This window comes from Phodopus roborovskii, unplaced genomic scaffold (assembly GCF_943737965.1).
Source record: "Phodopus roborovskii unplaced genomic scaffold, PHOROB, whole genome shotgun sequence".
Taxonomy (NCBI): Eukaryota; Metazoa; Chordata; class Mammalia; order Rodentia; family Cricetidae; genus Phodopus; species Phodopus roborovskii.
Window position 1 is genome coordinate 18,505,881 of NW_026126514.1, and position 12,687 is coordinate 18,518,567.

The 12,687-nt window shown below is 44.8% G+C and overlaps 1 protein-coding gene across 8 annotated transcripts in view; it reads right to left on the bottom strand.

Moving 5' to 3' along the window:
• The window catches only part of Trim9 (tripartite motif containing 9), a 98,983-nt gene extending 86,681 nt beyond the window's left edge, over window positions 1-12,302 (bottom strand). For 5 of the 8 annotated variants that reach the window (XM_051195949.1, XM_051195945.1, XM_051195946.1 and 2 more), the window contains exon 1: window positions 11,285-12,302. In XM_051195949.1, the coding sequence (XP_051051906.1) occupies window positions 11,285-12,106 (822 nt within the window). In that variant the 5' untranslated portion in view covers window positions 12,107-12,302. The remainder of the gene's footprint in view (window positions 1-11,284) is intronic. The other 3 variants (XM_051195948.1, XM_051195952.1, XM_051195951.1) reach the window with 2 other exon arrangements.
• Window positions 12,303-12,687: the final 385 nt, after the last annotated feature.

Here is a 12,687-nt window from a genome sequence, read left to right on the forward strand (position 1 = left end):
CACAGGAAGAATCTAGTATTTTGACACCTTAACTTGCTTTTTAAAATTTCACAACGGTGACTCTCTGCTATGGAATAATCCTTTTGTACACTGTAAAGATATGTCACTCAAATTGGTTTAATAAAACACTGGTTGGCCAGTAGCCAGGCAGGAAGTCTATGCCGGGGCAACCAAACTAAGGATGGTGAGAAGGAGAAGGACAGAGTCAGGAGTCACCAGCCAGCCAAAGAGGGAGCAGGAGATGATCGTGCCATGCTAATAAAGGTACTGCCCCATGGCAGAGCACAAATAAGGAATACAGAGTTAACTTAAAATGTAAGTGTTAGCTAGTAACAAGCCTTAGCTATGGGCCAAGCATTTATAAGTAATATTAAGCCTCCAAGTCAATTATTTGGGAAGTGGCCACCCAGAATTTGGGAACAGGTAGGTGGGAGAAAAATGTCTGTTTACAACTCTCAATTAACAGAGAGCACAGCAGGGCTAGAGCTTTATGGTTGTTTGCAGAAGTGGACTCCATCACCACAGTCAGGATGGGGAACTCAGGGGAAGTGTGTCTGCTGCTCTGAGATGTTCCTATGCTTTTTAAATGGTGGAGCCATCTGGACAGAAACCATCCACACAAAGGCCTGTGCATAGAAGTCCAGGCAGCATTATGTACAATCTCTGAGATGTGGGAGCAAATGTGCTCACCATGTGTGCTTACAAAAACAAGCATGACACATCTAATACTCCGGACGTTTAACCCACTCTTCAAAGGAGGGGACCCTGAAACCATACAAGTGGGAGAAGTCAGGGAGCACATCCTGTTACTAAGTTTGTATGGAATACCCAGATTGGTCAAATCCACAAACACAGGAAGCGTCTAGCAGTTTCCAAGTGCTGAGGACAGAATGGAGTATTGAGGGTCTAAACGCAGATGGGGGATTCTTTCTGAATAATGAAGATGTGGGATTCCACTGTGGTGCTGGTTGCACATCTCTGTGAATAAATCGACTGAAAGCTACTGAATTAAGCTGTAAAAGAGTCAATGGTTTATATACTGAGAGGGGGCTGCTATCTCCATGTGAGAGTTAGCATCCTTTCGGGGCTGAGGTTGAGCAGGAGGCTTGCGTGACATTGGTCATCGCAACAGTGAATGCACAAAGCCAATAGTCTGACTCTGTCGCCTGTTAGCTGTCACTTTGGGTTTCTTGCCTTCTTGGCCTCTGTTTCCTCATTTGTAATGAGATCGGTAATGGTATCTGTCTCATAGTGTGGAGAGAAGTCCATAGGCAACATCAGAGAATGTCCTTGGGGACTGTGAGCTTGGGATGTAAGTGGTTAAGGTTATGAAAGCCTTGTCTGGGATTCCCTCTTACCTGGCTTCCTTATTCGATGATTCTAGAACTTTAGATTTGTTCCTAATTAGTCATTGTTTCTAATGCTGCAATTCTGAAGAATGTGCAGGTCTGAAGTACTTAAAGTGGTATCTTGAGTCTTGAAACCAATATTCCTCACTTGGCACCAGCAGATCTGGGGGTTTGGTGGAAACCTTTCGAGGGACTACCAAGTTCTTGTATTCCAGAACTAAGATAGCAACACAGGACATGCAGCAAAGTGAGGGAACTTACTAAGGAGGGACACACTCCCAAGAGGGGAAGCTGGCCTAACAAAGGCCCAAGAAAGGCCTTCAGTGGCTCAGATGGGAGTGCAGGACACAAGGGAGCTTTTATGGCCCAGCCTGAGCATAGCATCAGCTTTTCTACACTTGCCTTGTTACATGGAGTTCTACATACAGCTTCATGGGTCATATGCTTCAACATCTTAAATCTCCACATACAGGTGTGCATTTTAATATTAAAACAACCATAGGACTCTGTGTCTGGGCCAGCACTCCAGCTAGTTTTAGTTGCTATGCAGCTGGGTGAGGCTAGGGGGCCCAGCCCTCCTTTTTGCCAACTTGTTTTCTCATATGCTAATTTTCTAAGGCTTTTGGGAAGGCCCTACCACCTTGTTCTGCCTGCCCCATTCTCCTGTCTCAATTGGCTCCACTGAAGAATTACATCCTTCAGATCTTATTCAGAACAAAAAGAGGCAGTCCATGGTTACCAGTGGGAGAGAGTCAAGGAGCTCTGCTCTGGGCATGTTAAGTGTGAGGCAGTTACTTCCATCCAAATGACAGTTCCTGTGGACTATCAATGCAAATGGCTAAACACGAGCTCAAACATAAAAACTGTGAAATCTTGATAATTTGGAAAATATTTAAATAAAAATAGTAATCCCAGTTACTGGAGGATTGCAAGTTCAAGGCCAACCTAGGACACTTAGTGACACTTTGTCTCAAAACAAAAGAAAGGAGGGAAGGAGAAAAAGAAAGAGAAAGAAAGAAAGGAAGGAAGGAAGGGAGAAAGGCTAAGGACATAGTAGAGCACTTGTCAAGCATGTGAGAGGCCACAGGTTCCATTCCCAGAAGCAGCTTTCAATGAATCCATGTTCTATGTTAGGTACACGTGTGCATGTGCCATTTTGAGTCTACTGAGATTGGTCAAATACAGTACCCTTAATGCTGAACTTGTTAGAGCCATTCTGGAAATTCGGCATTCATACAAATTCCAACATCCTATTTTTCTCGTTTCTCAAAGTGGGAAATGGAGAAGAGTGTATTTGACGCCATTCCATGTTTTAGCTCCACCAATGGTGGGCTGACTTCCATTGTGGCAGAAAACTGGCCAGATACCACAGGCAGCTTGTAAACAGCAGTCTTCCCCTTTGGTTAGTGCTGAAAGCTGTTTATTGTATTTCCTTGCTAAGACTTGGCTAGATGATTGATGGTCAATAAAATCAATAAGAGCTGCTTGTTAGAAGCCCCATGGATTTATCCCTGCCACAGAAGATTTATTGGATTGGATGGAAGTCTGATTTTTACATTCGACTTTATGTGACGAATGCTCTTGGGATAACATTTCACAGGTGTGAGAGGGAGGATGGTCGAGCATAAGCAATGTAGCTTTATAGGCTTCATGAATCATTCTGTCCTGGCAAGGGTGTAAATATCACAACAGATGATGTGGGTGTGTAGTACAGTCAGCTGTTGGTCATTTGCTGTAATGAAAAAAAAAAAAAAAAACTACAGACCATCAAGAAAGGGTGATCACAATAGAGTATGTTCTGGAATCTTGCTCAGCTTTGCACTTGAGCTTGCTCTTTAGCCTATGTGTATTTGATGGCCCGGGGTTTTACTCTGAAGTCACTAGGTTGCCTGCACTAGGTTACCTGTTTTAGGTACCCACCTTTGTCCACTTCTGCCAACTGCTTTGTTCAGAGACAGACGATGCCTTGGAATAATAAAAATAGCAGCTCAAATATCTCTCTCAGATGTTTTCTGGATCATGGACACAATGATGAGTATGTATTGTCAGTTGTTCCTTAGAATACAAGCTTCAAGCAAAGTAAGAATAAAGAAGAGAAACAAACATCTCAATAAAGCCAAACTGTGGCCATTGGGTCAGCTTCTGTGCATCAGCCTCAGATGAGAATTGAACATATATGAAGCCCACTTGCTCACAAAAGCACCTATCTCAACACTAAAAAGCAATGTTCAGTGAAACTTTCCGAAGCTACATCCTTAAGGATCAGAGCAGTTAGCAAGAACATGCAGTTTTGATTTTATGCAAGTGTCCTTATCCATTTGTGCTGCTTTACAGGGTAATTCATAACAGAGATGTACTTGGCTCACTGTTTTAGAAGATCAAAAGCCTGCATCAGCTGAGGACCATCTGCTGCATCACGACACAGTAGGAAGCACCTCACGAGGGAGAGAAAATGAGAGAGGGCCCAAACTCATTCTCTCATCGGGAGTCCAGCCATATGCGATCCACCCATTCCCTGAGGCAGAGTTCTCTGGCCTAACTACACTCAGGGTCCCACCTCTCCACACTGCTGCTCTGGGAAGTAAGCTTCTACAGGGCCACCTTCAGACGACCACAGCAAGGCTTGTGAGTCACAATTTTGTTTGGCAGAGCTTAAATATGTTTCTAAACCATGTCTGTTCATGAAAGGGACAGCCCATGGCTTCTGCCGTGGGTTGCAACTTCATGTGGCACTAAATGTAATAGTCACAGAATATTTGGGAACAGTAAAAGGCTGAGAACATAGTATGATCAGACGTACATAATGAATCTGAGGTGTTTGTAATGTGTGGCTTCCCAGCCAGCCACTTGGTTCTGAATACAGAACATTTGCAGTCGGTACTATGGGAGTGATCAAACCCAGCAATGCCAGCAGACGCTACCTGAGACATCTCACCCAGATCTGAGGTTCCTGTGTGTTATGAATTGTAGTGTTTGCTGTGTTCCTACAAAGTTTTCTGCTCTTGTCGAAATGTAATATTTTAATCACCCCCCACAAAAAACAAAGACTTTGAAAATATTTTCCCACTGACATTCATGAGTATTTAAGTATCAAATTAGTACACCTTCGGATTAGAATGTTTCATACTAAGTTGACATTTGAGTTTTATAAAAATTTGTTGAGCTGGGCGGTGGTGGTACACACCTTTAATCCCAGTGCTTGGGACGAAGAAGCAGGCAGATCTCTGAGTTCTGAGCTTGAGGCCAGCCTGGTCTATTAAGCAAGTTCCAGGACAGCCAGGGCCACATAGAGAAGCCCTGTCTTGAAAACAGCAACTACAACAACAAAGATGTTGAATGGATGACTTGCAGTAGGACAGAATTTCCAGCTGCAATGCCATGGACATGCTCCTGCTATTCTTTTGCTTACTTAAGTGTTTTCAACATTGACAATTACTAAAATATTGATCAACTCTGGAAGATACTGAAGACATTTTGCAAACCCTCAGTCAAAATTTAATTTCTTATGCAAAAAAGAGCACATCTATCTCACCAGTAAATAAATTTACTTTTTGTCCCTAATAAATAGTATAATTATGTGTATACCAAGAGATTATTTTATAATAGGTCTTTTCATAATTTATTGTCCCTAAGTGTTTAATTGGCATACCTGGGTCATGTGCCTGTGTATCCTAGAGAGTGTACAGTTTTCTTGGGTGATCACAGGAAAAATGATTAAGAAGGCTCAACTGATTCCACAAGCAAAGGTGCAAGAAGAAATTGACAGTAAACACAGATCAGACTCCCAGGTATGGCTTTAAACATATATTTGCGTTTTCAAAAATACGTTCATAAATATTATAGATGAAGAAACAAAGTACCCTTTTCATTTGAATATACAATGTATAGTAAAAGTTATGTGTATAGGGTCTCTCTTTCAAAATAAGTTATATTTATGGTTCTTGTGATGACATGCGATATACCTACATGATGAGGTGAACTGAGGTGGATGGTATAGGCATTGTGACAGAATGTGTGGCTATGACATAAGGGTTACTTAAACTCAAACATTGCTATCCTACAGTAATACATCAGTTAATGGATCAAGCGCCCAACTGAGGCTACACAGTGGATACTTGGAAAAGGGGTGAAGCACATCCTGAGTGAACAGACCAGAATGGTACAAGAGTCCATCACGTCATCCAGAATGGCAAACAATTTAAGACGTAGAAAGTGTTACCACTGGAATTTTTCAATGAATACGTTTGAACTCTGATTGACTTCAATAACCGAAACCACAGGAAGTGAAACTGTGAACAAATGATGACCGCCATATAGTACCATGATGGTATGACATTGTACAATGGGATGTGTCAGGAGGACATTTACAATGGAGAGTTCCAAACTTATGTAACTATGGAGAATTACTGGGAATAAAGTTTGAGAACTTCTGACCTCGGGTATAGATCAGCAGGGCTGGAAAGGTGGCTCAACAGTTAAGAGCACTTGCTGCTCTTACAGAGATCTGGTGTTGAATTCCCAGCATCCACATTTGGTGGCTCACAACTGCCTGCAACTCCAGCTCCAGGAGACCCAGCACCCTCTTCACACACACACACACACACAAATAAATAATAATAATAATAATAAACATAATGGACTTTGGATTTTTATGCATGACCAGAGGTTTCTTGCCTTTGAATCCAAACAAAATTTATAACTGGCAGAGATTTGGTTAGTGATGCAGTAACTGCAGGAGATGGTCCTTTAAAAATGTGCATCAGGCATATGCTGGGTATTTAGAGCTCTTTTAAGTAAAGCTGCCCTTCTTTGCAAACAGCTTCACAATGAAGACAGAGAAATCAGTAGAAGTGACCAGGTAGACTTACTGTCATTTCTGCTTCACTGAACTAACACTGCCTCTGTGTTTGTAGTTACAGCATCAGAATGCAGCCTTGTAAATACAATGTTCCAGAGACAATATCTGGAATTAAAAACAATAGAATCCCCAGTGAAAATGACTAAGCGTTTTTTGAACCACCCATTTTTGTGACTCAGGATTTCTCAATTGAGAGTGGCAGATAAGACATCATGAACTAGCTAAGGAGAAAAAAAAAGGACGATGACATTGATATGAATGAGAAATTGAAGTCTCTGAGGTCTCATGTGGTCCAACCTGACTGACACAGTGAATGCTGGCATGCCAATTTCATCTCCCTGGAAGGCAGGTTTTGTTGTACTTCCCACGAAATCTTCCACCATCACCTAAGCTGGTTCCTGTTCTTTACAAGGATAATATTTGCAACTATTGTGCTATTTCACATTTTATTTTCACATAAAAGGTCCTTCTCCTACCCTGGATGTCAAGGTTATGGGTTGAGCATCTCTAATCTGTAAATCTAAAATCTGAAAATACCTCAAAACCCAAACTGATTTTTAGATTGTACAAGTGGAAAATTCCTCCCTAACCTCAGGTGAGTCTCCATCACAGCCTAGTACTTTAAAAATCTGTATAAAATGACCGCCAGGCTATTTAAATAAAATGTATATAAAACAAGTAACTTCTGGGCTTAAGTTTGGATCCTATCCTAAGATACTTTACTATGTATATGTAAATATTCCAAAATTAAAAAAAAAACCTGAAATACTTCAAGTATTTCAGAGAAGGGTATTCAAAGCCTGCACAGTGTCATACACACCAAATAGTCCATTAGCTCATGTAGGTGTGAAATGTGCCATTTATTTTCCAGTTGAAACCATAACTTGTGTGTGGATATTATCTCTAGTTACCAGACAACAGATGACAGGGGATGGGTTATCGCAAACTTTATACAAACCGAAATTAATAGTTTGCAAACATTTTACACTATTTTTTCAAATAATTTTGGGAATACCATTGAAGTTCTTTGCATCCTTGTGAGTGACAGAGAGGCACGAGACTCATTTAATCATGAGAGTAAGTAGCCCTTCAGTTTTGGAGCCTCCTGTCCTCTAGCTACTTCGTTGTTCATTATTTAAATTTTCTAAACTTTATTGAACCAAACTTGCAAATAAGTAAACACACACACACACACACACACACAGAGAGAGCATTGGAAAAAATAGGAAGTGGTAGTGTACACCTTTCTTTCCAGTGCCTGGGAGGGAGAGGCAAGAGGATCTCTGTTGACTAGGCCAGCCTGGTCTACATAGTAAGTCCAAGGACAGTCAGAGCTACCCGTCGAAACCCTGTGTCAAAAGACAGAAAGGAAGGAAGGAAGGAAAGAAGGAAAGAAAGAAGGAAGGAAGACAGGAAATGCAACACACCAAAATTAACCAGAGCACCAAAGTTCTTATAACTCAAGGAACTTCTTTACCGTTACAATGGACGTTTGGAACAGAAGCTGTGACACTTCACATTAAACTTTGCACATTCAGTTTTGAATATATTGTATGCACTTTTCTACCACCAAAACCAAAAAGATTCATGACACAAATTAGAAGTAGAAAAACTGAATGGGGGTAAAGGACACAAGTCATGAAAGAAGATACAAAGTTTTTGTTTTTCACAGTGCCTCAGTTTAAGGGGTACAGTTTTCTCCTCAGCAATATTGTCATAAGACCTGTAAGAATGTTTATATTATACACACATTGTTCTGTCTTCCTCAAGAAAATTAATAGAAAGAAAAAGGCACAAATATAGGCTACTGAGTACTGTAACCACAAGGACATATATTGCAACACACTGTAATGTATGGTTAACAGAATGCTATTTTGGAGGCATCATTTATGACATTTTCATATAAATGCTACAGCTAAGCAAATACTTTTCCAGCATAGTTTAGAAATGAAAGTGTAATCAACTGATGGCTTAGTTTAAGTGATTAAATTGTAAATCTTTGTTTTTAAAAAGAAGGAACCTGGTTGGAGGTTAGGGCAGGAGGATCAGGAGTTCAAAGTCATCCTGGCTACACAGCTAGTTAGAGGGCAGCCTGGACTACATAAGACTCTGTCTCAAAACACCAAAGTTAATTAATTTTAAAAGTAATTTAAAAAAAAGAATCATTTGAGACAATATCAGGATGAGTAGTAGCACATGTTTAGGGGAAAGGAAGGAAGAAAGGAAGGGAGGGAGGGAGGGAGGAAGGAAGGAATCTTTGCTTAGACCGCAAACATGGAAGAAAGCTTATGAAACATTTATTGAGTCAGTGATTCATAAAATCAAGAGTTTAAGACTCCTGAAGCTCTTGGGGACAGCTGAAAATTACAAGCAATTTTAATAGTAGTTTCTAATACCTATTTCAAAATGTCTACAAACCTCATTTGTATTGCAAGTTTTTCTGTCAGCCTGACTTGGATAAAGGAATAGAATAAATGCTGATATAGTTTAAAACTGATATCAGATATTTGGCTTGGACTATTATTTCATGTATTATTTATGGATTTCAAATATCATGAATATAAAAAAATTAATTTGGTAAACTGTCAATACATTTTAGCCAGATGCTAAAACTACTTGAAAACTATTTGGGCTTGAGTATTTGAGTTGATGCCTTTTGCCTAATTGATATATATTTATAGTATTTTCTTCATCAGTAGAAATGGTTAGTGTCATAGACTATGAATGACAACATTCAGAACTGAGTACCCAACTCTGAGAGAAGGAGGTATAGTCCTTTTGCTCGCCTATGTTTTGAAGGTCATAGCAATTCTGGCTCAGGCGCACTTACAGAGAGAGTAAATGAAGAAGTACCATATTATATTGTTAAGGAAAAATAAAGTTAAGGAGTAATGTTCAGTGTTCTAACAGATGACAACTGAATATTAAAATCTACCATTTTCCTGCCCAACTTTTCCAGGCCATTTGGTTACCTGGACAAAATGATACTGATTTATTATTCTGGAAAAATATGCCAAAAGTCAGACAGTACATGGTCTTCCAGCATGGGGTTTCTTTTTGTAATTTTTTTAAAGCAGATATAAATTTTTCAACCATAATGTCTACCCACAATTTTCATTGTCAAGTTAACAAACAGGCTTGACATTTCAACTGTACATGGGTCTTGGCATGGATCTGAAGGTTCCATTTGGTCTTCATGGATAGAACATGTGCTATCCATGGCAAGCAATGTTGTGTAACACCCAATTATAGCACTAGGGTCTCAGGCAGGGGGATTAACTTCTCAGACACTTCGTGGAGAAATTCAACTATAGGTCAACTATGTCCAGACTACAGTTATGAGTTTGAGTGATTAATCTTTATATGAAGGGGAGAAATGGCTAAGAACTACAATTTTTCAAACTTTGGAAATCAAATGTCATTTTTAGAAGTATAATTGGAGCGCTGGGCATGGTGGCACACGCCATAAATCCCTTGTCACTTGGGAAACAGAGACAGGGGAAGAGTCGCGAAAGTCCCCAATGATTGCTGAAAATGCTGGCATTTGTCTTTTCGTGTCCCAGTCATTATTGCTGCTCCGATCATAACCGCAGCGTAGGTGCCTCTCAAAGTCATTGCCTTATCTGTGGGCAGACAGCCCTGTGGTCTAAAGACAGTTTCTCCTGTGACAATGCTGGGCAGCTGTCGTACCTCTCCAACTAAACTGCCTTACAGCACATCTCTGCAAGTGCTCCCCTTCCTACTAAGCAACCTGGGCCCATTGTTATAAAGAGGGCTTTCCTCACAAAGCTTATCTTCCTGCTTTGTGTGTGTTGGGGGAGGGCCAATAAATAAGCACAAAACAGCGTAATTAATATATGTTGTCATGCTAGAGGGTGATAGGATCTACTGAGAAAAATAAAGCAGGGAGGGAAGGGTTGTCTGAGGCAGGTCAGCAAAGCCTCTATCTGGCCTTTATTCACATCAGAGCAAAGCCAAGCAGGCCAGGGAGGGAGTGGCCCTGTCTAGACTTTAGGGAAGAAAATTTCAGGAAAGAACACCCAATGTAAAGGCTTAGGCAGAGGGCAGCCCTCCCCGCGCCCCTGGTGTTGGGTGAAGGACAGCAAGAAACACAGATTGGATAGTCAATGAGTGGAAGAGGCCAAGTGGAAGATGTCAAGAGGATTTTGCTAGAATGTTCTAAGGGTGATCTGAGAACCACAGGAAGCCATCGAAGTAGAGGAGTCACATGACAACATGTTACAGGCATTCTTTTCTCAGTAGCCCTGGAGAGGCTCCATCAAAAGGGGGCAAAAGACAACTCTGCTAACAGGTGTCTCAAAGTTTGCACATGCAGCTACGGAAAGGGGAAGGTTTGAACCCTAGTGGAATGAGGGTTTGGGGGACATGACCGTTTTAGGACGCGACCGCTTAAAACACTCTGGTCCTTCTGCTCCGGCCTCAGGTCCCCCACCCCCGAGGGTCGAGGCCCAGACAGACTGCTTGCCTTGGGACCGCAGGATCTCTCCACCTGCTAGAGTTGTAGGCACCGGGAACAGTTTCCATTCCAACTGGAGCATCAGGTCCAGCTCAGAGCAGACTCATCAGTATTCAGCCAGCGGAGTCTCTCCCCGCCCCCGCCCTGCATCAGGGCTTCTGCCTTCCTTTACTGAGACAGCCCCCTGAGGTCCGCGCAACCCCATCGCACCGCCTGCCCCCCTTCTCTCTTGTCCTCAGCCCACCCTGCACTGGAGGCCTTTGCCACCCGCGCGCCTCTGTCAAGCCACGTAGGCTTTGCCCTAAGGTGGTGGCGGCCATAGTCTGCAGACTGAAGAGGGGGCGCTTTGGGCCCAGCTCACAGGCAAGACTGCCTGGGGAGGGAAACCCACGCTATGACATCCCTGCAACAGCTCCCTGGAGACATTCAACTTCCGTGCATCGCATCAAATGTCCCCAGAACCTCCTGCAATGCACCAGCTCACAAGGCAGACGCCAAAGGCACCTGCACTGCGCCCCCACTGGGATGCGCTGTGACCCTAAGAGGGAACCTGGAGGACCCAGGGCGCGGGAATTCAGGGGTGGGTTATATAGGACTCACCTTGTGCAATTTCCACATGGCCCCCAAAGCCTTGACTTCGTGGCTGGAGTGTTTGCCCTCCTCCAGGCACTGGTAGCACACCGGCATCTTGCACTGCACGCAGTACATGCTGTGGTTCTCCAGCTCGTGGTCAGTGCAGGTGGAGACCTTGCGTGGGCTCAGTCGCCGGCTTACGCGGCCCTGGGCCGGGGGCACCAAGCGGTGTTTGGCTAGGGGCCCCCGCGGCGGGTGGCAGCGCAGGCGGCAGGGGTCGCAGTAGAAGACGTCGCACTGTTCACACATGACCGTGGCTTCTTTGGGCGCTTTCTCGCAGAGCTGGCACTTGAGGGCCGCGGCTTTGCTCTGTTGGTAGCGGTCGATGACCCCTTCCAGGACGCGGTTCTTGGGGAAGCCGCGAAGCCCCCGGTCATCCAAGATGAGGCTGCGGTGGCACTGGGGACAGGTGATGCAGGAGTTGCGGGGAACCGGGGCCAAAGCCGGTGACAGGTGGGTGGGCGGTGGCGGCATAGCAGGGGGGAAAACGCGGACGCCGTTGGGCGACTTCTGGCACGGGGTAGTGGGGGCGCTGGCGAAACCTCCGTAGGAGCCATAGCCGCTGTCCGCCTCGCTGTATAGGCTCATCTTGTCCAGGTCCAGATAGTCATAGTCGGAGACCCCAGAGCCCGAGGCCCGGCGGCTCTGGGGGGACTCGGACTCCGGGGTCTGCACCAGGATGTTGCGGGCGCACGCCTGACATAAATTGTGAGAGCAGGGCAGGATGATGGGCTCCCGATAGAAGGAGCCACACACAGGACATTTTAACTCTTCTTCCATCTCTTCCATGGGGACCTGGCTGGAAGCGAGGCAGCAGCGGCTGCAGTAGAGGACGTTTGACCCGGCGAAGCTACGGATGGGCCTGTGGTGTCCAGCACCTTGGCCAGCGGCGGCGGTGGTGGCGCCTTCCCGCGTCGCCTAGGCGCCGGCTCCCCGCGTCGCGCTCTCTCTGCCGGCCGCTGAGCCTCTGCGCTGCGCGCCAGCCCGGGCCCGCCCCCTGCCGCGGCTAGCCCCGCCCCGCCAGGGAGCCGAAGCTCAGCGGACGGCGGCCGTGAGAGCGGCGTTCTCATTGGCCCCCCGCCCTGTCTGTCTCCTTTCCTCTGCAGGCCACAGGGGGCTCACTGGAGTCGGAGCTGGAGCCGCGGCTTCGCTCGCTGGCTGCTGCGGGATCTCGGGAGGGGCTTGGAGCGCGGGCCGGGAGGGAGGAGTGGAGCGGGATGATTCATCCCTCGCCCCGTTTCCTTCCGAGCTTGGGTGCTGTCACCTCGGAGCAGGGGCGTGAGAAGCCCTCCGGATCGCGAGTGGGTTGCTGCTGCCTGTCGACGGCTCTTGGCGCTTGCTTTGCAGCTGGGGTCTGTGCGCCCACCCAC